Below are 25,018 nucleotides of genomic sequence, written 5' to 3' on the forward strand. Positions count from 1 at the left end.
ACACTGCTTTGTTTTTAAGTGCCTGTGCTCCTCCCCCTCACTCAACCTTAGCTAACTTAGCGCCTTCTGCTGTTCCAAATGGTAACTAGTGAGGAAACACATTTATCGCAGCAAGCAACGTACAAAGTACACATTTAAAAGTGTCTACAACAAACATGGCTAAAAATATAAAGAAAGGGACTTGAGCGATGGCTTCAAGGGTAAGAGCACTTGCTGCTCATGCGAAGGGCCTGAGTTCGGTACTGAAAACTCACGTTGGTAACTGAAGCTCCAGCCATCTAATACTCTCTTCTGGCTCCTACAGGCACCCAAATGCATGTGTGAAAACTTTCACACAGACACACATACATAGACATGCACAAGTAAATAATAAGCAAATAAAATATAAAGAAAAACATGCTTAAAATTTAAAACAAATTAACCCAGAAAAGGTCAACTGATTTAACACTAAATGTCAATGACCTCAAGATTTAAAAAAAAAAGCCCAAACAATGAAATCATAATCTAAGCAGTACCAATACTTTTTCTAACTCAAATTATCAAGCTCACCTAATATTGTAAACATGTGAACAAACTCTTTAAAAAATCACAAAAAGAATGACTATGTCTGGAGAAACAATCTCATCCATGTCAATGTGGCCTCTGTCTAAACTGACCCGCATGTGGATAGAAAAGCAGGAAACACTGAGCTCTGCACTAGAAAGAGCCAACCATCACTAACATGGGCTCAGCTGTTGTCAGTGAGAAAAACTTGAAGTCACTCTTCGCCAGTTAAATTAAACATGAAGCAACTTTTAAAAATCTGCAGGGCTGAGAATGTGGTTCAGGAGTCCACAGGATTTGCTAAGCACACAGAAGGCCCTACGTACTCAGCACATCACTATCAAAAGAGGGGAAAAGGCAACAAATATCATTTTTAAATTATTACACACCAGAAAAAAATTAGAAAATGTGGGGGGTTTTTTATAAAAAAAAAAAAAAAAAGATTTAATTATTTATTATGTATACACTGTTCTGGTGCTTGTACTCCAGAAGAGGGCACCAGATCGCATTGCAGATGGTTGTGAGCCACCATATGGTTACTGAGAATTGAACTCAGGACCTCTGAAAAACAGCCAGTGCTCTAACTTTTGAGCTGTCTCTCCAGCCCTAGAAAATGTGTTTGTAATACATATGAAGCATTCTTATTTTTAAGATACTAGTAATTACATGAACATTACAAAAAGCCAGATGTATGATAAAGTACTTCCAAAGGATAGTGTGATGTGCAAACATGAAAGCCTCAACCTCACTTCCAATTGTCACTATGTAAACGCAAAGCAGGCACTGGTTTCCCTAGGAAAGATGCTGCAGTAAAAAGAATGTGGGTCACAGCAGCACCTCTCGTGGTATTCTGAGCATTAACTGCTTTCATCTGTATTATGGAGAATTTGGCAATATTCAAATGGCCGCCTACAGGAGACTATTCAAGAAATGCAAGTGGGTGCTCTAATATCATAAACCCAAACTGCACAATCTGAATTTTGAGTAATTGATACAATAATGGAGATAAATCCAGATATGATGATCTAAAATGATAATCAACAAACATCAAGCTGCTGTGTAGGTAAAGAGGGATGGCATGAGGGTGGGGTGGGCTGAAGAGAGGGTGCCGTGGTTAGGAGTGCTCTTGCAGAACCTGCATCAGGCCCTCAGTACCCACGTGGTGGCCCACGCCCTCTTCCAGCCTCACTGTCCCCTCGCACACAGCAGGATCCGTTCCAGAGTACTGGATATTTTACAGAGAGGGAAGCTGATGTCTGGAGAATAGCTCAGGAACCAGCTGTCTCTTGCTAGTTCCTTCCAGTGTTTCGGGCCTCTTGCTATTCACTTCCAAACATCCTTTACCAGAATCTAAGTTGAGTATTCCCTATTTCACCTCCCTGTCTGAGGGCTGTGGCTGTTGAATGCTGACACCTGAGACACTGCAGATCCTGTGACTCCTCCACAGCGCTGCCTGCTCTGCTTCTCCTGCATTAGTTTTTCTTAAGCTGCCTTCTGTTTCAGAGTGCTCAGTCCTAAGAACCTTCCAGGAACCGGACACGGCTCAGCAGTTAAGAGCACTTGCTCTTTCAAAGGATCTGGGTTCAGGTCCCAGCACCCACAAGGCAGCTCCCAATTGTCTGCATGGCAGTTTCAGTGCTTCTGGTGCCCTCTGGCCTCTGCAGGCACTGCACACATACGGTGCACAGACATGCAGGCAAAACATCCACACATAAAATAAAATAAATCCTTTTAAAAATACCATTTAGAAGATTACTGCCCAGTAGCTTCGGGGAAAAGGTTATTTGAGAAGCTGATATCAGGTACTTTCAGTGTCTAACATAGTCTTACTTCACCTTCACGTTTACTGAAAGGCAGGAAGATACATTTTGATATGCAATGCTTTTGGAAGAATCATAAAACTCATAGCAATTTCTCATGAAAGAGTTAATAATTTTCTTATAGGCAAACAATGCTCTACCAAGGGGTAGCAGATTTGTGAGGGAAAAGTTCTTAATCCCAACTGCAATTAGATCCAGAGTATTTGGGAATAAAACTAATAAATAAAAAATTTATTAAGAAAATAAGATTCGATCAAATAGACAAGCAATGTTTATGAATACAAATGCTCTTAAGTAATTTTCTCAAACTTAATTTAGATGCAACACTATTCTGACTCAAATCTCAAAGTTAATCTACAAATGAATATTCTAGAATTCACAAGGAAAATAAAGACAAAATAAACAACAACTGAAAAAAAAACACAAAGAACAAAAAAAACACAGACAACCAAAGTTTTAAAGGAATACTAAAACATGTCAGGATTCACATGATTGAAATGAGGCGGCACAGAGAAGTAACTGAAGGTCTACAGTGATAAGACCCTCCTAGTGCACGTGAGCACAGAATATACACGTATCAACAGTACCATTCAGTAAAATAAATTGTGCTCACAGAACTAGTATCCACAGAGAAAATAAGATTGCACCTTGTGGTGGTCTGAATGTAACTGGCCCCCATAATCTCTTGGGAGTGACAATATTAAGAGGTATGGCTTTGTTGGAGTGGGTGGGTATGGTCTTGCTGGAGGAAGTGTGTCACTGTGGGGGTGGGATTTGAGGTTTTCTATGCTCAGGATACTGCCCAGTGTCTCAGTTGACTTCCTGCTGCCTGCAAGATGTAAGACTCAGCTACCTCTCCAGCACCATGTCTGCCTCCACACTGTTCCCCACCATGATGACAATGGACTGAACCTCTAAAACTGTAAGTGAGCCACCCCAATTAAATGTTTTCTTTACAAGAGTTGCCATATGGTCATAGTGTCTCTTCACAGCAATATAAGAACCCTACCTAAGGCACGTCTCCACACGAAATACAAAAATAAATTCTAAATGGATAGCAAAGATCAATATGAAAGCAAACCTAAAAATAAAAACTTTAAACAAAAATAGCAAGATGCAGACATCGAATCTGATCAATTCACGTGTATTAGAATTTTCTGATAGCTTACATGCATTTGAAATTCAAATATTCATGAACTGTGTATTACCCTGTATCCCATGTCTTCCACAACGTCACAGGGAGCTGAGCTGTCACGGGTGTGCCACACTGTCTCTCTGACGCTGCAGCCATACATAAACACGTTCTTTTTTCGAGAATGGCCATGGTAGTCACAATACACCTTAAAAAGAGCATATGTTTTCACAGTTAAAGCCTTAGGTCTCCACATGTCACATTCCAAAAGACACGTCTGCTGGCTGACCCAGCATGCTCACATATTAAAGACATGAGTGATGATGTGAACCCTTAACTGCAGGCTCTGAATTTATTCAACTCCATTCCATGTACAAAATCATTTTCCCTATACACAGCTTATTGTACTCAAAGTTGTGAAAGAACGCTTTATTATGATCTTTAGTAACTTTAGGATGAACTAAAACTACAGTTGCCAAAACAAAAATTTTAATCTTTAGACTCATATATTACCAAATAAATGCAGATATATCAAGCCAACCAACAGCTCTGTCTTCTTTGGTCTTTAAATTTAGAAAAATCATCATTTAATAAAAAGTAAAACCAAGTTTTGTTAAGGATTTATAGTTAATGTTTGAATTGCTAAATCCTTGAAGGTTTCACATGCTGTAGGACGATTTTTACCCTGTAAAGATTTGTTTCTTGTACTTGTTTAATAAATGCTGATTGGCCAGTAGCCAGGCAGGAAGTATAAGCAGGGCAATGAGAATTCTGAAAACAGGAAAGTTCAAGTCTGCAGTCGCAGACCCAGCCGCAGAGGAAGTAAGATGTGACTGTCTTGCCAAAAAAGGTACCAAGCTACGTGGCGAACACAGATAAGAATAATGGGCTAATATAAGTTATAAGAATTAGTTAATAAGAAGCCTGAGCTAATGGGCCAATCAGTTTATAACTAACATAGACCTCTGTGTCATTCTTTGGGACTTAACCGATGCAGGACGAGGTGGGACAGAAAACCTCCATCAACTGTCTTCTAAAACTGGTCTGGATTGTGATGTCTTCTCACAGTAACAGAAAAGTAACCAAGACATTAGCCTCCTTAACAATGGTCTGGAGAATCTGGGCTTCCACACCTCGAGAAAGACCAGTCTGCATCTCACAGCTGGCACAGAATCCATCAAAACAGATCTGGCCTGCATGAGACCTGAAGCTTTCACAGTGGTAGAGGAAAGCACTTCAAGAAGCCCGCACAGTACAGGAAACAATTCCAATTGGCAAATGGGGTTACATGAAATCAACGTGTCTACATGGAAAAGGAGGAAGATGGCTGGAGAGAAGGCTCAAGAGCACTAGCTGTTCTGAGAGGCTCTGGGCTCAGTGCCCAGCACCCATGTTGGCCTCCAAGGGACCCAGGCTCTCTTCAGAGCTGCTCAGGACCCTGAACACGTGCGTCATATATTCACAGAAACACATAAATTTTTATTCTTTAAAGCTATAAAAATCATTTTATTTAGCCAGGCAGTGGTGACGCATGCCTTAATCCTAGCACTCGGATCTCTGTGAGTTCGAGACCAGCCTGGTCTACAAAAGCTAGTTCCAGAACAGGCTCCAAAGCTACAGAGAAACCCTGTCTCAAAAAAAATTATTTAATGTTTACAAATGTTTTACCTGCATGTACGTATTTACACCAAGGGTGGGCCTGGTGCCTTCAAAGGCCAGAAGTGTTGGATGCCCTGAAACTGGAGTTACAGATCATTCTGAGCAGTCGTGTGGGTGTGGGAATCAAACTGGATCTTCTGGAAGAGCAGCCAGTGATCTTAAACACTGACACATCCCTCCAACCCTAAAGCTTGGGATTTTGTTTTTTGTTTGGAGGGAGGAAATCTTTGACAACTACACATCAGAGGACTAATATCTAAACACTATAAAGAATTTTTTTAAAAAATTACTAAAAAATAAAATCACCCACTCAGTAAATGGTATAATGAATCAAAAAGAGAGTTCTCAAAAGAAGGAATATTAATGGCTAATAAACACTTGAAAAGGTGCCTGGGAACCCACACAGTAGAGGGAGAGAACTAACTCCAAGAGTTGCCCTTTGACCTCCATGCTTGCACTGTGGACAGGAATGCCAACCCTCCCACAAAAAAGATAAATAAATATAATTTTTTAAAAAAGTATTTGGCATCCTTAGCCAACCACCAGAGAAATGTAAATTAAAACTGCTCTGAGATTTTATCTCACACCAACCAGGGTAGTTGTCATTAAAATTCCAAGTAACAGGTGCTGACAGGGAGGGAGGAAAGAGGAACCCTGCTCCCTGTTCAGAAAGAGACGTGTAGAGCAGCTGTGGAAGTCAGGATGGGAACTTCTCAACACAACTGAAAACAGAGCTCCTGGAGGAGCCGGCCTAAATCAACACTCTTGATGAGAATTGTATGCATCTGTAGAAACAGATGTAACTGGAAATGATTACATTAAGTACAATTAAGTAAACACAGAAAAACAAATACCAGTATATGTGGAACCTAGGTTTAAAACTGTGTGTGTAGATGTATGATTAATATATGCACATGTATGCAGGTCACAATCTAGAAAGGGGGACAGGACACAGGTCAAGAGAGTAGTGGAACCTGCTGGGGCGGGAGGTGAGGACAGAAGAGAGCAAGGTCTAATGACACAGGGGTAAAGATGTCACTTTGCACACCAATCTAAAAATATAATTTAATATATACTATCATAATCAATAAGTACAAATACAGCCACGTACCAGCGGTAAGCGCTTCACTGCAGCCAGGTACTGTAGTAACCCCTTCGCATGGTAAATCGTAGGATGCAAGTCTGGGTTTGGACTTTGCCACTGTCTGTTCAAATCCTCGCCACTTAAAGAGCAGCGGTGACTACACAAAACAGAAAATACAGTTGCCACAGACCGTCACATATCCTTCTGATTCAACTTTATGATTTATTCCAGTAGTAGTCAAGTAAATGCAGATGGCGCTCAAATGAACATATATAGTATTCATTAAGTAAACACACATCCATCATTTGCTATGTGTAAAATCTTATGTCATATTAATGTAACAATGGTGATTTCAAATTTTAAAATAAAGTTTTAAATTTTAAATAAAGTTTTTTAAGTTATAAAAAAATTGTGCATTCTTTGCTTTTCTTCTGTACTTTATAAAACACATCAATGGACACATCCTCTACTGACTAACTAGTAACCATCTGCAATACTAATTCTATATGCTGAGTGCATTAGCTGTATTGTAGATGTGAAATCTGAGTCCTCCACCAGAGAAGGGCAAATACATGAAAACTATGTAGTCGTGAAAATGTCACTGTGCTGTCCTTTGTCCACAGGAGCGATGTACTAATGTCATCAAACCCAGTACAATCTCTGGCCACACTGTTATGAAGAAGGCAGAACTAAAGCATGAAAGGCCTTCTTCATACCTGGCACAGCTTCCCCAAAACAACTCAAGATTTCAGGAAATGACATTCCATAGGAAGAACACTAGCTCAGCCATTTAAAAGTCTATCGATGAATTACTCACCAAAGCTTGCTTTCTTCTAGAAAAAAAATCATCAAATCCATTCTCTGAATTAACTTGAACGCTACCAGCTCAGCGAACTCACACAACAGCCACACTAAGAACTACGACACAGCTGTAACTATTGCTCCACTCACTTTCCATTGATGACACCGTCTGGATTTAGCATAGGGACGATTTTAAAAATGTAGGACTCCCGTAAGCTCTGGGCGGTAGGGCTATTACCCATGAGGTATTCCAGTGTTCCTTTCATGACCCAGCTTGCGTTAGTTTCTCCAGGATGGACCCGAGCAGACAAGAAAATATAAGGACGATTTCCTAAAGTGCACATAAAATCTCAATTAAAATGAACAGCTAGCATGTTAAAAACCTGAACGACTTATCACTTTGGGGTCCAGAACTCTCCTCAGTTGTGAATCCCAATGTAAACTCAGGGTAATTCACTATGCACACACACACACACACACACACACACACACACACTACACTAGGCCCTACAGTAGGAAACACAAGCAAGCTGCCACATGAAGGAACTTGCAGTGTGAACACACACAGCGCAATAACATACACTGTTGGAATCACTTTCCTATTTTCTAATGATTAAAAAAACTTGAGGGGAAACAGTTTTACAAGGACTATCACCTGGCAAAGCTTAAAATATAAAATTGCATTGCATTTCATCCCCTCACTAACGCTGCATGGCAGCACAGCAGGACAACATGCAGACTGGCGGAGCAGTCACTACGCACTGGCACAATCCACCAACACTGTGCACTTAGCCCACAATCACACGACTCACCACCCCTACATCCATGCACAGCATCTCTTTTTGCTGTTGGTAATTTGAAATACTTATCAAAAATTGAACCATGATCTTATTTTTATTATCTCAGCTGTAAAACTGAAGTAATGTTAAAATTTTAAATGATGGAGAAAAAGCAAGCAGCTATTTAATAGTGCCAGCTATCAAATGTCTCAAATCTAAAATACCGCAGCCCTTCTGCTTCAGCACCTGGACCTCAGAACCAAAAGCATGGCTGTCGACGGAGTGCTGAGAGATCTCAGCTGACCTCACTCTGCAAAGGAGATATGGGAGACACAGAGGTAGGTCTACAACTAGGTGAGGACCGAGACTAGAGCCCTAATCTTCTCAGGTGGCTCTCAGTATTATTTCTAAATAAATACATAGAAAGCAAACGCAAGTGAGAGTGCGTGACATTTTGAGTGAAGAAGATGGACTTACTGAATTGACAGATATGCTCATAATAATTGGACTCTGGCATTGCTGTAATGGTCACCAGGGGACAGCTGTTTCCAGACAAGGTTTCACACAGCACATCTTTTCGAAAATAAATTTGCTGAGGATTGTGTGCTGATTCCAATTTTTGAAGATGCATCTTGACAAAAATTTAAAAGCAAAGTATATAATCATTTCAAAACTCCCTATTGATATACATAAGTAACGCATCTAGATATCCACAGAACCAGAAGTAAATCTGGTTCCTAAAACTCTTCTCTAAAACCCTCAAGGCCAAATATAGGCCTCAACCTGTGCAGGACGGGATAAAGGTATCGTCTGCTAGCTCCACAGCACAGCAGCAGGGTTTCCCTCAGTGGAACCAATATTCTAAACGAGTTCACACAAGCTCAGCTGCCAATCTGATCCGTGAAAAACATCTGCTTTGCAAAGCATTTAGAATGTTGGAATTATAACTAAGGTCATGTAATAGCAAGCTAAAACTACATAACAAATTATAAACAATTCCTTCTGATTTCAAGGTTAGTAATATATATGTGTAATAATGAATATATATAATATGCACAATACTTATATATATATATGTGTGTGTGTGTATGTATGATAACTTTGAAACAGAACTTAACTTAATGCCACTTAGGCCAGGAAGGCTTCTGACGCCACCCTCTACTGAAAAGCAGCCAAGCTTGGAGCCGTCAGCTCTTCCCCTCTGTTCTACAGGCCAGGATGTACAGTTACGTCCTCCAGTTCCCTTCCTGTACGTGACCACCCCTTCAGCACCCTTGCCATTAGACCAGATACTCTGCAGTGAGGATAAATCTACCACACCTGGCTTGATTTATCTTGTTTAGTTTTGATATACAATGCAAATATTCAGCAATCTCACAGTTTATATCCACATTCTAAGAAACTTGAGTCTTGGATTACAGAATAAACCTAGTTCTTATGCCAAAAAATTAATCTTCCTGCAGAGAAAAATTCAAAATGCGGCCATACTTTCCTACTGTTAAATTAAAAAAAAAAGATTTAGTGCTTTTAATTAAGAAAACTGAAATCCCATTTAGTAAAAATTTGCTCACAGAAAGTTTGGAGAAATATCAATTTGTACAAATGATATATGAAATACATAAATGTTCCTTCCTACTTCTTTTTTAAACTCTTTTTCATTTGTGGATGCATGGAGTGGGTATGTGTACAAACGTGTGCAGATGTGTGGAAGCATGGAGTGGGCATGTGTGTACACGTGTGCACACGTGTGGATGCATGGAGTGGGCATGTGTGTACACGTGTGCACACGTGTGGATGCATGGAGTGGGCGTGTGTACACGTGTGCAGATGTGTGGAAGCATGGGAGTGGGCATGTGTGTACACGTGTGCAGATGTGTGGAAGCATGGAGTGGGCATGTGTGCACACATGTGCAAGCATGGGAGTGGGTATGTGTGCACACGTGTGCAGATGTGCTTACCCATGTGGGTACATGTGAAAGCAAAAGCTGCTACGTAGTGTCAAGCATTCATTGCTTCTCTATATTTTTCATTTTCTTTTCTGAGATAAGGTCTCTGACTAGACCAGAGCCAAGAACCCAGGACCCAGCTGCTTTTGCTCCCAGTGCTGGGGTTCAGGAGCTCACTACACAAAGCTGTCTTTTTCCTGTGTGGGAGCTACAGACCTAAGGCTGGGACCTCGAGCTTGTGCAGTGAGCACCCTCGCTCCGCCAGCCCCAGGCTTTCATAGTCATTGCATTGTCTCATTTCCACCTGTCATGTTTGCTGAGCCCGAGCCTTCCCCTGCTCCGATTATTTATTCAACCAGAAGCAACTTATCTCCAACTGTCTGATACTTACCCACAATACAGAGTGATATTTGAAAGTTTACAATCAGCATCTCTCACCTGCAGAGTTGAGTATGTATATGGATAGTGATAGGCAAAATAGCAGACATCATCTTTATGCGGGAAGTTCACAGTGAATGTAATTGTATAGTAAGACTTTCCCTTCTGTCCACCTGTAGCAACTGAACTTCTTGAGAAGTGGTTTCTGCAATTAAAAAGCATAAGGCACAGATGTTCTGATTTTCCTTTGCTAATTTTATTAAGTGGAATTTCAAAGAGAAAGAGGAAAACCCCCAGTGGATAACTGTTTTATTCCACAGATATTACTCTGCCACTGCCTTGATAAGCACCATGACCAAGGCACCTTATGGAAGAGCATTTACCGGGGTTACAGTTTCAGGTTAGCGTCCACCTCACTAGGACCATCACAGCAGGGAGCACCCATCACAGCAGGGAGCACCCATCACAGCAGGGAGCACAGTAGCCGGCGGCAGCCACTGAAGAGTAGCTCAGCATTAATGCCTTGACCCATAAGCACGAGGCAGGAAAGAGCACACGGGGGATATTGGGGGCTTTGGAAACTTCAAAGCCTCCCCCCAGTGACACATCTCCTCCAATAAGGCCACACCTCCTGACCCTTCCCTAACAGCTCCATCAACTAGGGAGCGCATGTCCACGCATCTGAGCCTTTGGAGGCCACCCTGAGCAGGCCGTCCAGTCCGTGCCGTCCAGGGATTTCCAGCTTGTTCTTCAGATCCCATGCGGTTAGATCGCGACGCTGCACATCAAAGGCAGCTCCCTCCCTCCATCGGACAATGGGCTGAGGACTGCGTTCACGGTACACAGTACTAGCACTTCACCACAGTTAGTGTTGAGATTCCACAGGGACACAGCCAGGAAAGATGCCACTTCCCAGTACTTCCTAATGTGGTGGAAGGGAGACTGGCAGCATCGCGGCTGCAGTGCTCTTGCCAAAAATAAACCTAAAGTTAAGTTTTTATATCTAACTGACAATGTACAAGAAATCGGCAAGACAAACACAAAACTCCTCTATGAGAAATGAGCCAGTTTAACAGGGCGCTGGGAGAGAAGGGCTAGTACACTGATAGAGAAACACACTGCCCACGCTGAGTGATGTGTGATGAGCAGCGGCAGTCAGCAGCATCCTCAGATGAATTTAACACAGAATATCCTGAAGGGTGTTTTCCAGTGACTGCTCTTTCCTGCTAGCAGTTGTGGAAATACATCACTTTCCAGCCTTTTATACTTAAAACATGCGATGTGTGATCTTTCATCAAATCTAATGGGGAAGCAACAAGCAGCATTTGCATAGCCCCTGGAAGAATGTGAACACTGGCTAGATGACATTAAGGATTTTTCTTAGGTATAATGGCAAGGTGGTTAGATGGTCTTAAGAGATCTTTGTGTTTTAGTGGTACATATTTCTAGACAAAATATGTGTATTTGACAACTGCTTTAAAAATTCAGCATGGGAGCCCACATGATGGCTCAGTGGATAAAGGTACTTGATGTCAGAGCTGATGACACAAATTCAGTGCCCAGAAACACGTCTTAGAAGGAAAGAACCAAATCTCAAAAGCTGCCCTTTGGCCTCTACACTCAAGCAGGTACATCCACCCTCCAAAACCCATGCCACAATGTAAATAAATAAATAGGAAGGAACTTACATAAATCAACTTGGAAGCAGGTGGAGTTTTTTTTTTTTGTTTGTTTGTTTGTTTTTGTTGTTTTTTCGAGACAGGGTTTCTCTGTAGCTTTGGAGCCTGTCCTGGAACTAGCTCTGTAGACCAGGCTGGTCTCGAACTCACAGAGATCCGCCTGCCTCTGCCTCCCAAGTGCTGGGATTAAAGGCGTGCGCCACCATCGCCAGTGGTTATAAAATACACAAACAAAACTGACAACATGATGGTAAATGTTCAAAGTGGGCAGTGGACACGTGGGATATCACCCTGTCCATGGCTGTTATAAGCTTTAAAGTTTTTAAGTTTTGCTGACATTGGTATTTAAGGATACACTATCAACTTAATTTCTAAAGTTCTAAAATTCTTGGAAAAACAGGGCTTACAGGTCATTTATTCCCATACTTACATATTCACACTGGTCCTCATTAACTCCATCTCTGTGTCTTCAGTGCACAGACAATGGCAAGCACTCAGAGCTAAAGAACACACAAAACAGGTCCAAGAAGGAGCCTGACAGTTGTTTTTTCCCTGAGCTGACAGCTAACTGAAGAGTCATTTATGCCATCATAAGTAGTCCCATGAAAGTCACAGGCTATAAACAAACATACACACATGTTGACAGAAGAGAACTTTGTTCTATTTATAGCTGACATAACAGTGTCCAATCCTGACTGAATGCAGGCTTCTGGAAAGCAACCCCAACAACACATACAACATAAAAAATAGTTAAGCATTGTATGCTAAAATGCGCTGAATTCCAATCTGACCCCAAAACAGCCAGAGAAAAAGCAAAAATGAAAATGCCTGTTATCATCCCTTATACAGAAAAACTTAAATCATGCTATGGTCACGCACTTTGCATATGAAAGGTTTGAAATGTAAAGAAATATGGATGTTTTAATATTTAATAGCCTGAGCAGGTCTTCTAAAACCTTGCCCACCAATGCCTAGGTCCCCTCTTCTACTCCAACATTAAGAACAGAAAGGGTGGTCCAGGAGCACCTTTCTACTGAGCTGTCATTAAAAACACTACAAGCACTGCAAAGTGGAGATTAGGGTACACACTTCCTTTGTGTCTGCTCCTCATTTATTTGCCACTTATTTTGCTAACAAATGGGGTGTACAGAACCTTACTGAGAGGAAGCCTGTTTCTTTCCCAGAAAGTAACAGCACTTAAAACCTGGGTTTTTCTATTTATTTATTTATTTATCTATTCATTTATTTGATTTTCAGGACAGGGTTTCTCTGTAGTTTTTGGTGCCTGTCCTGGAACTAGCTCTTATAGACTAGGCTGGCTTCGAACTCATGGAGATCTGCCTGCCTCTACCTCCTGAGTACTGGGATTAAAGGTATGCGCCACCATCACCCGGCAAGACCTGGGTTTTTCCAAAGGGACGACAGCAGCTGTTAAATCTGTGTAAATTCTAGAAGCCATCATCTTCTGATAAAGCTAAGAAGGATGAGATATCCGCACTGTTAAGGACTACATTAAAGTCAAAACCCACTTATGGAGAACTCAAAACTAACAGGACAGAAGCCAGCATCCAACAGAGATAAAACACCAAGGCCAAAATTATGAGCATATAAAACTCTGTGTGACTGATGGGAAATGATCATTAAAAACTAGAATGTTAAATGGCTAGTTTGGATGCAGAGTTTTTCAAACCTGAGCATTTCCCCCACTGTTTAGCATTCATGTTCCAACAGAAGACCACGGGAAACTGGAATCTCACATGGAACATCCGGTGGGCTCTAGTTAAACAGCAGAAAGTGTCCCTTATGAGCATGAAGAGGGTATTCTATTAGTAAAGAAACAGGAGAAGGCCGAATCCACGCTGTGAACGTGCAAGGTTGTGCTCAGAACTGTGAGTCAGACACTTGTGTAGTTTAAATTTTAAGAGTTTAATCTGAAAGTCTGTGTGCATTACTAAAACACCTCCGAAAAGACAGCAGCAGGCTGTCCTTCTGCCAAGGGAAGGTGTAACTGACTTACAAAATCGCCCTTTCCAGCGGTGACACAGCAAGCCACACCTTCTAGCTTTCCAAACACAGACCACACATAAACGAGCACCAAGTGCCCTCAGGCATCCAGCACAAGCACTTTGGGATGAAGGGGTCACAAGGAAACCAGACTAAGTGACAAATGATGCAAAGAACTGCTGATAACTATGCAGGAGTCGTGTATTGTCATAGTAAATAAAATAAGCATTAAATATACAGAGTGGAGGTTACCCGGAACATCAGAGTAAAATGGGAAGCAAGGACTCTAAGGAGTCTAGGTTGTTTAGCAGCAAAGCTAGTCACAAACAGGACATCTACATCATACACACCACCTACCCTCCCACACAGGCTCAGAGACCACTTCAGAGAAGGAAGAAGAACATTCCGCAGTCTAATGTCTGGGAGGACCAGTCTCAAACAGTGACCACTGGACATGACAGGGCTGCTGTGCTCAGGAACCCACAGCAGCTGAGGGTACCTGCACACGGTTAACAGGTGTCCACGCTGGCCAGGGAGCCATGGACAGCTGACGGCTTCTGAAGGGGAGACAGTTCTCTTTAAGGATGTGGCCCCTGGCAGGTCCACCAATCCCCCAGTGGATGCCCCCACACACAGGTATATGGGCAGCACAAACTAGCCTCCATGAGTTATTTTAAAAGAGGAGGAAGAGGAAAAAGAAGAAGAGGGAAAAAAGAAAGAGATCAAGTTGGGGTGTTAGGGAGACGGGAATGGAGTTGAGAAGAAAGAGTGGGGGTTGACTAGAATTAAAAAATATATTGTATGAAATTCCCAGAGTTAACAAAAATTATGGCTACTGTTGCTGTGTGGAAAAAAAAAAACATGACCACTGGGCAGTGGTGGCACATGCCTTTAATCCCAGCACTCGAGAGGCAGAGACAGGTGGATCTCCATGAGTTCATGGACAGCCTGGTCTACAGAGTGAATTCCAGGACAGGCTCCAAAACTACACAGAAACCCTGTCTCAAAAAGAGAAAGTTGGGGGGGGGGGCGCTTATTTGGCTTGCACTTCCACATCACGGTTCATCATGGAAGGACATCAGGACAGAAGCCTGGAGACCAGAGCAATGATACTACCCACAGTGGGCTGGGCCTCCCACACTAAATCACTAACTAAGAAAACACACTATATTCTGCCTACAGCCCAGTCTAGTGGAAGCATTTTCTCGATTGAGGCTCCCTCTTTTCCAGTGACTCTAGCGTCTGTCGAGTTGATATAAAACTAGCCAGCACACATACTAAGCCTGTTTTCACTGTTTTCGATGAACTTCTGTAAGAATACTTACTTGTAGTAACAAATGTCAGTCCCCATCCGAATCCACCATGGTCTGGCGTTTAGAGCTTCCTGAACTGAATACATAAGTGGCTGCATACCTTTGAAAGAAGAGGAAAGGGAAGAAAATTTTTTTTTTCAGAACTGTTGATGTAAAAATGAATCTTGTATTTCTAGAAAGCACCAAAAATCCAGGAAAGCTGAGGTACAGTGCATGTTATTATTTTAGGATGTATTAAAGAAATCTGAGAGTTCTTCAATTATAATTTACCAATAATAACCCCTTTTAAATTTAACTAAAATGGAATAACTTCAGAGTGAATGGCTACCATTTTTCTGTTAAATTGTATGTATTCAATCAATTAAAGATAATGTACTCCTTGAAGAAAGTAAAACAGCCATACATAAAGATATGAGAATCTAGGGAGATGGCCCTGAAGGTAAAACTCGTCACCCAAGTATGAGGCTGTGCTCCAGGCCCCAGAACCCACATAGAAGAAGCTGGAGGCAGTATCACATGTCTGTAATGCAGTGCTCTGAGAGGACGGGAAGAGGCTCATCCAGCTAGCCTGGCTGAGCCCAAACAACACACGCATACACACAGATGAGTATCACTCCTCCAACTCTCCAAAGTGTCTCATATGCTGTGAGAAAGGCCGAACAATCTATGTTTGCTGTCATTCTCTCTCCACTTGAGTGTTAACGTAGGGTGGTGTCCTGGCTCGCTTTATTTCAATTTGATACAAGCTAGAATCATCTGAGAGAAGGGAACCTCAATTAAGATCAAGCTGTAGGGCATTTTCTTAATTAGTGATTGACATGTGAGGGCCCAGTACATGGTAGGTGATGTCAGCCCTGGGCTTGGTGGTCCTAGGTTCCTTAAGAAAGCAGGCTGAGCTGAGCAAGCCATGGAGAGCAAGCTAGCCTAGTAGGCAGCATCAGCTCCAGCCTCCAGGTTTCTGCCATTTGAGTTCCTTTGGTGATGAACAATGATGTGGAAGTGTAAGCTGAATAAACCCTTCCTTCCCAAGTTGTTTTTGGTCATGGTGTTTCATCGCAGCCTACACAGTGAGATCTTATCTTCCCCTTCTCCCACCCCCCACAAAAAAAAAAACATAAAATCACCTCATTTCTTTCCCTAACCTGATACAGTAGACTTTTAAACTGGAATTGAATTAAATTCACGTGTTAATTTTAGAAATACTGACAGCTTTTACTGAGATCAAGTTTGACTTTAAATTCTACTTTCAGTATGTAATTACTTTCCTGGTGCAGGAATATTTCACTAAATGTATTTGCATTTTATAAGGTTTTTCCTCTCCCTTTCCAACTGGCTCTTTCAAGGCTATTTGTTGCTCACCTTCAAAGTGTGTTGCCTGACACACACCAGCCCACAGCAGCGATGCTGCCTCCTGGATCTCCGAGGGAATAACATTCTACTGCGAGCTCCTTATCCACCTAGCCCCTCATAGGAAGTTACTGTTATTTTCTATTTTCATTGCATTTCAGGAGATCACAACCTCAAATGTTGACGGTGAATATACTGGTAAGAATAAACAATTGTTTTCTCTTAATTTTAATCAAAATGTTACATACTACTTGATCCAATATTGGTCAAATTTCTCAGTTCTATTCTGTATAATACAAGCGACAGTGAATAACGTCTGCCCAACACTGCTGGTCTCAGGCAGATAACAGTCAGTATACTCTCCCAACCACCTGCTCTAGATGTCAAGTGCTTTTAACGCCACAATTCACCTAATTCACAAAAACTATTACTGCGTTTAAAAGTCAGGATCATTTTACTTTGGGCCTCTCATTACCCACAACAGAACACCTTGGCTGCTTCTCACACCCCTGATGGGCACACTGTATGCTGGAGGCTTCTTACTGTGGGCTGTCTTATTCTGACAAACTACTGTTCTTTTAGCAGTAACTTGTTATTATTTGGGCTATTATTTGGAATCCTGCACCTAGATTCTTAGGTTTCTTATTTCTTAGATTTATTATTTTTAAAATTATGTGCATTTGAGTGCAGGTAACCACACAGGATGGAGGGGCAGGGTTCCCTGGAGCTGAAGTCACAGTCAGTTGTGAGCCTCTCGGCACAGATGCTGACAACCGAACAGCAGTCTCAGCCATAAGCCACCTCTGCAGCCCCTTAGCTTGGCTCTTTTAAAAATAAGTGTGGAGATCACACTGGGTTCAGAAAAGAAAACTTAAAACCATTTGATTTTTTCATCACTTGCTAAAATAAACAACAAAAGTATAATTTAGTTTTACAGGGTTAAAAACCTAATGTATTCTTTTTTCCCATTTTTTGTTTCTTTGTTTTGTTGTTTTGAAGCAGGTGTCCAAGGTGGTTAAACTCACTACACAGCTGAAGCTGGCCTTGAACTCCTGATTCTTCTACTCTCCACCTCCCAGGTGCTGAGATGCAGGGATGCCCCACTATGCTTAGCTCTCAGCTTTCAAGAGTTCACAGCCTGTCTAAATTTCCACCTCGGGAGGCTGGACAGACAGCTCAGGTGAGAGTACTGGTCGCTCCTCTCCAGGACACAGTGACTCACAACTGTCTTTAACTCTAGGTCCCGGAGATGGGCCTCTACCAACCAGCAGTGCCTGACACACATACATGCAGGCAAGACACTCAATCACATTCAATTTTAAAATCATAAATCTAGGTCGGGGGACTGGTGAGATGGCTCGGTGGAAAGTGCACTTTTATACAAGCATGAAGACCTGAGCTCACATCCTCAGAACACATGTGAAAAGCTGGGTGTGGTTATATGTATGCCTATAATCCCAGCACTAAATAGGACACAGAGAGGATCCCTGGGGCTTACTGTTGGCCAGCCTAGCTCCAGGTTCAGTAAAAATCCTGTCTCAAGCAAATAAAGCAGAGACAGATAGGGCACGGTAACATCCTCCTCCAACCTCTGCACCCACACACACCAAACACACACACCACACATACCAAGCACATAGAACATACCACATACACACACACACCACATACACACCAAACATACCAAACTCACACACCTCATACACACCAAACACACACCACACATACACACACTACACCATACACACACCACACACCCATACATACACCACATACACACCACACATATCATACACATCACACATACACACACCATACACACACATACCACACCACACACACCACACATACCATACATATCCCATACACAACCACACCATACATACCATACATCATACATACCACACACACACCACACATATCATATATCATACATACCACACATACACACCCCATACATACCACACTACACACACATCACACCATACATACACAAACACCACACATACACATACCACACACACATACACACACCATACATACGTACACACCACACCAGATACACACCACACATAAACACACCACACACATCATACACACACACCAGATGCACACCACACACACCACACATACCATACATATAACATGCACACATACCACACCACACACACCACATATACCATGCATAACACACACACACATACATCTCCTTTCATCTAAACATTGACTTCTATATTTTGCTTTATTTTGGTCTAAATATCTATTGTTTGTTTTCATTAGCTGTCTTTCTTCCCTTTGATTTATGTCCTCCAGTTCCTTACACTCAATACTTACTTTCAGTTATTTCTTATTTAAAAGAATATAACCATTTCAGTTTACAAGTTAATGCTGGTTTAGTTATGCTCCCTAAGTCCCTGATGGCTAGTCTTCTCCTAAAATAAAATGTATTATATAATGGGCATTGATTAAATACTAGCAATGAGTCTAGTTCTACAGGAGAACTCAAATATTTAATTTTATTAGCTTCATATAGCTGGTAGCTTATTCTGCTTGACAGATAGTTCTAAATAATTTCTAGCATCAAATTCAAATCTCTTCTTTTTTAAAAAGATATTTAAGAATAACTATCATATGATTTCCAAGAGCTGATATATTCTTTACCTTAATCACTTTTCTCTTGATTTCTAACAATAGTCATATCACACTAAACACTGCAGCTATCTTCTTACATCAGTAAGCTTCCCAGTGAAAAGACGCAAGGTTCCCTGCTGTTTCATGAGCCTCCTGTGCCTCTTTATGCAGACAGTCAGAACTGAAAAGCAGTTGCACTTCCTGGCTAAGATTCTGTGGGTGTCACTTCCTGGAAAGACAAGACATGTACACCCCAAGATGCTTCCAGGGTCCAGTTCAAATGCTTCCTCATGTCTTTGCCAAAAACACAACCTATATGAAATGTTTGTCTCACATTTGAAGCCCAACATTTTTAGTTTACAATGTTTGTCTTTATTTCGTCTTTTTGACAGAAGACAGTGTGTTCCCCCTCATGCCCTCATGGTTTCTTACATGTTTAAGACTATACTCCACTTCATAATGAGGCGTATATTGCTCTTTAACTTCAGGCTCTGGTAGGGAAGGCCGACTTTCTAGAGCTTCATCAGCTTTTGTCGTCTTGTTCTTGGCTGGACCTGCATGAGTCCCATCATTTCTCATATCCAATGCTTTTCTCTTTCTTGAACTTTACTCTCAGACACTAAAGTACATCCTCAAACAGTCCTCAAAAGTGGATCCTCAAAATTCCAAAGCCAAGTTTGGCTACACTGTTTACAATCTTTACATTCTTTCTTATGTTGTAATTCTTGCTGTGTCAGATTCTATTTTAATAACAGTGATCTTTAGTAGAAGTAATTATTGGAGCTTTGTTCTCTTTCTGTGGTCTCCATGATCACTTTACTCCATAAAGGTCTATGGCCCTTTAAGGGCTGCAGCTTGTGAGCTGCAGGTGCGAGGTCCTTCTGTGTGTGTTGCTTTTATTGGTTAATGAATAAAGAAGCAGCTTTGGCCTGTGACAGAGTGGAATAGAGCTAGGTGGGATAACTAAACTGAATTCTGGGAGAAAGAAGGCGAGTCAGTGAAAAGTCATGTAGAAGACAGGAGACAGATGCTTCCACTGGAGCCCACTGGAACTTTCCTGGTAGGCCATGACCTCATGGTGATGCACAGATTAATGGAGATGGGTTAGTTTAGAATACACGAGCTAAGTCTGGTCTACAAGAGCTAGTTCCAAAGCTACAGAGAAGCCCTGTCTCAAAAAACTGAAAAAAAAAAAAAAAGAATATAAGAGCTAGCTAAAAATATGCTTAAGCTATTGGCCAAACAATATTGCAAATAATATAATTTCTGTTTGATTATTTCGTTTCTGAGCAGCCTCTGACAACACACCTGTCTCTTCTGATTTTCTTTTTAAACCATTAAATTTCTCTGACATTAATGCTACAACTTCTGCTTCATTTTGCTTGCAACTTTATCAAATTATTCAATCACAAGTGTTTGGTCACTGAAGGAACACACCGCACCAAGCTGTAACTGACTTTTGAGAGCACCCACCTCCTCCTACCCAGTGATGCCCTGTCCCACCTCAGCCCCTTTAGCCCACTTCCTTTCTCCTATTTATCAAACACTTCTTTCTTCTTTCACTAATTTCAGCTGATTTCTTTTTAGTTTGCATTCCCATTCTTTAATGGTCTAGATTAGCTGTTATTTTCCCTAGGTTCTATCAAAGTAATAACTAAGCCAGCCGACCAAGACTAGTTTCCCACATCTCCCATACCCTCTCCTTTCAAAGAACCCTACTGGACACCTTGTGTGATTCTTAGTTCTGTGTCCTGGCCTCTCCTCATGTACTGACTCCTCAATTCTTAGGTGTACTAACTGTGCGCTGGCCGCGACAAATGACAGACTCTACAGAAGGCACCTGGCTGTCCCCAAGCTTCGAGTCACAATGACATGTCCAGTGTTGGGCTCATCGTCTATATGCAGAAAAACACAGTAGTTTCGAGTACATGATCTGCAACCATCAGCTCTCACAGGACTGCCGAGCACTGAGTGCGCTGTGACCTCTGAGTAAAATGAGCACTGAGAGTAGACTGTGCGGAGACACACCAAGGCCCGCACTGACCGCCGCCTGCCCACAGTGCTGGCATGTCCTTTAAAGGGGAAACGAGACCCTCTCGGCAGGTAACACCTCAGCAGTGTCATGGACACACTACATCGTCTCTAATTTCCTGACCTCACTGTGCCCAGGCAACTCATCCTAACAGCTAACTACAGGAAGTAGAAAAAGGTTCAGGCTGAGGTGAAGGGTAACTTTAGACTTATCTAAAATGCTCTAATTTCTTTTTAAAGAATGTATTCTCATATTACTTTTTAAATTATAGTACTAATTTTGATAAAATATTTTATAAGTTCTAACTGAATATATCTGGAAACAAAAATAGGCTGCAACACCAGAATTAATCTAATGAGGTAACTTGGATTCTATCAGCTATAATCTACTCAACATACTACAGAGAGGCTGTATTTTAGTAACTGATTAATTCATCAGCCAAAAGGATAAATCTTTTTATTTGCATGAAACAAATATATTAACAAACTGTCCATTTTAAGTTGCCATGGTAACATGCAATGGCACTAGCCTTTAATAAAAACAAAGGCCAGGGTCAGTAATAACTACAAACATGAAGGGAGATGAGGTGTCTCTGGCTTCAACCATCACATGCCATAATTTACAGGCATAAAGGTAACATTAACAGATGGGGACAAAATAGCTTAAAATAGAGAAGGGCTAACTCTTCAGCATCTCACAGGGACATCAGGGCATGACACTAAAGAGATGAGGAAGCCACTGGTATCGCCTTTCTCACCAACAGATGAATCAATTCAACAAATAATTCAAAACTAGATACTATCCAGACTATTGGCACTTCCAATCTGTTACCTGGAAGTCCAGAAACAGACAAAGGCACAGGAGCCAAAAAGAGACAATAATGTAGAACAAAGTAGATATCAAGCCAAAATATACTAAACGCAACAAAGAGGTGTTTAAAAGAAAACACTGTGTGTGTGTGTGTGTGTGTGTGAGCTGTCTCTTTCTGTAAGTCACACTTCACACTGTTCTACCCTGAGTGAAGAACAGACCACAGGAAGCAGGGAATCAGCACACTGTTGATGGCAGACTTGGATTCGATAATCACTTGACTGTATGAAATAACTGAGAGACGGGAAATGTGGCTTGAGCTAAACCCTTTTATTGATTTAAAAAAAAAAAAGTCCAACTTAAATGGGGATCCAAGGACTAGTATGTATTTCATGAGCTAATGACAATTTCATGATCCCAACAATAACAAAAAGGGCCATGGTCTGTAGGAACACAAAGTAATCCAGAGTGCTGGGGCCTCACTTCAGAGGGGCAACATCTTGACAAAATGTGCAACTCTCCTCACACCTCAAGTTATTTCAAAATAAAGATTTTAGAAAGAGTTGGGAGCCATGGGGGATGGCTCAGTGGGTAAGGTTTTTGCCTTACAAGCCTGAGGACCTGAGTTTGAGCCCCCAGACCCTCGCTAACGTTTTAATCCCTACCAGGAGATGAGAAGAGAAAACGGGTTTTCTGGAAGCTCTTGGGCCAGGGAGGTAGTGCACTGTACACAGCTGTAAACAGCAGAGATCCTGACTCACCTCAACATTCATGTCATAACATGCATGCACACATACATCATTTACACACAACACACAAGTCATATACAGACATACACAACACACTTCACACTCTTACACACCATACACACACACATACACACACATACATACATACAAACACGTATACTCATATAACATACACACAAAGTCGACTATCCTAACTAGACTAGGGTCTTTGACAAGTATCTTGTGCATGCTTGTTTTATGCTACAAGTATGAACGTTATGGTCCTCACATTCACTCATCCATCAACAAACACTTAGCAAACAGCTCCTAAGAGCCATATTATCAATGTGCAGAACAGCCCTGTGTTCCTGTCTCAAAGGAGTCACATACACGTTGAAACAGCAGGGGAAGCATTAGTAACACAGCTAACTAACATAAAGCCCCCGTAGCAGCAGAGGGAAAGGTCACAACCCAGACAGCCCCAGCTAACCTCCAGGGCATGGGGCGTAGATCCCCAGCTGTGTGCATGCTTGATTCATTTAAGAAGGTACAGACTGATGCAGGGAGAGAATAAAACACAGCCTGAAACTAAAGCTGACTTATTAAATGTAAAACTGCCATCTAGTGGCAATTTAAGACAATCCATTTCAAGTAACAGATAAAGAGGGTATGGAGATAGTGAGTGACACAGATTCTCAAATTTAGCAGAGTATTATTCTCAGAAATATGTTGTAAAACTGCTTTAGAATCATTTGTAAAAAATAAATAAATAAATAAATAAATAACAGAATCAGCAAAAAAAAAAAAAAAAAAAAAAAAAAGTCCCCCAAAGTGGAGCAGGGGTGGCAATTTCTCTAAATGAAGGCAATGGTAAGGCTGCCCATTTTGGTGAGGCTATCAATGGACCCCTCTGCCTCCTGAGTCCACTTCCAAGTGCCCATCTCTCAGCATCCCCCAGACAAAATGCCCAAGCTTCCTCACAAAGTGGGGGAAAGGGCACACCTTTAATCCCAGCACTCAGGAGGCAGAGGCAGGGGACATCTGTGAGTTCATGCCAGTCTGATCTACAGAGGCATTGCCAGGACAGCCATGGCTACACAGAGAAACCCTGTCTCAAAAAAACAAAACAAACAAAAAATAGAAAACAAAACCAAAAAGATACAAAAAGACAAATATTAAAATCTGGGAGGGATACAAAATTAAGTTGTAATAAAAAGAAAATTTTAATGTTTTGATTGTCTACAAATCAAAGAAGTAAGAAAAGTACTAATTTACAGGGAGGCAAAGGTCAAAATTAAAGAAAACTTCTAAAGATGATGAACAGACCAGCAGCTGTGTTTTTTAAAACAAAATATTTTAAATACATACAAAAGAAAAGCCTGAGCACAAAGACATACACACAGCTGTAGTTTCTGTTCACAACTCTGTGCTATCGATGAAAATCTAAACGTCACTCACACAAGAAAACATTCCATATCAACATTGTCCAAAACTGAACAGCCACTCAGAGGGAAGGCTCTGGACAGCATGTTTTATTTTGACTTTAATGGGAATGCTACTGATATTTACCTTATGCAAGACCATGTAAAGAAAAATCTAAATTATCCTACAATTAATTAAAAATTTCTGGCACCTGATAAAATCGCAATACTTATAATAGATGTCCATGAGCGGTAGTGGTGTACACCTTTCTTTTATCCCACCACTGGGCACAGGAGGATCAGGTGTTCAAGGTCATTTAACATGATGAGGTCAAAACTAGTTAGGACTATGTTGAGACTCAAAAAAATAAATAAGTAAACTATTCAGAGAAACAAAGATTTTTAATTTTTTTGAAAATGGTAAAATGTTAAACTTTTTACTACTACAATCAATATTCTCCAAACAAATGCTAGTGTGTAGCTGAGGCCCAAGCTTATGAGAAATAATGTTTTCAACTCAAAGGAGACATATAAAACAATTCAAATGCCAGAATAATTTTTAAAAACCTGATAAACTATGGCCAATAATGTGTGATAATAAAAGTTTGGATAATTATTTCAAAGGAATATTTGAGGGACAGAGAACATGTCGGCAATGTAATTTTTAATTAAAATATAGAGAATGAAAACAGCATGGTTATGGCTTTATTTTTTTTTAAATGAGGCACAATTATGTGTCGGAAATGTCAGCACTGTGGTAAAGGCTATAGAAAGCTGCGTCGGGGGACTGTCTCCACACAGGGCAGCTGCGGTTTTATCTCCTTCTGAACACCATTGTGTGAGACCGGAAGTGCGAAATACACACAAGCACGTCCAGGGGGAAATGCACACAAGCACGTCCAGGGGGAAAT

General features: G+C 41.2%; 1 protein-coding gene across 12 annotated transcripts in view; it reads right to left on the minus strand.

The window, feature by feature from the left end:
• Positions 1–25,018, minus strand: part of Agtpbp1 (ATP/GTP binding carboxypeptidase 1) — a 109,244-nt gene that overhangs the window by 14,197 nt on the left and 70,029 nt on the right. For all 12 annotated transcript variants that reach the window (XM_050144104.1, XM_050144115.1, XM_050144103.1 and 9 more), the window contains 6 exons: positions 15,151–15,238; positions 10,203–10,347; positions 8,296–8,449; positions 7,190–7,370; positions 6,266–6,395; positions 3,572–3,703 (listed from right to left, as the gene is read on the minus strand). In XM_050144104.1, the coding sequence (XP_050000061.1) occupies positions 3,572–3,703; positions 6,266–6,395; positions 7,190–7,370; positions 8,296–8,449; positions 10,203–10,347; positions 15,151–15,238 (830 nt within the window). The remainder of the gene's footprint in view (positions 1–3,571; positions 3,704–6,265; positions 6,396–7,189; positions 7,371–8,295; positions 8,450–10,202; positions 10,348–15,150; positions 15,239–25,018) is intronic.

This window comes from Alexandromys fortis, unplaced genomic scaffold (assembly GCF_014885135.2).
Source record: "Alexandromys fortis isolate MF-2015 unplaced genomic scaffold, M_Fortis_MF-2015_v1.1 scaffold_1, whole genome shotgun sequence".
Lineage (NCBI taxonomy): Eukaryota > Metazoa > Chordata > Mammalia > Rodentia > Cricetidae > Alexandromys > Alexandromys fortis.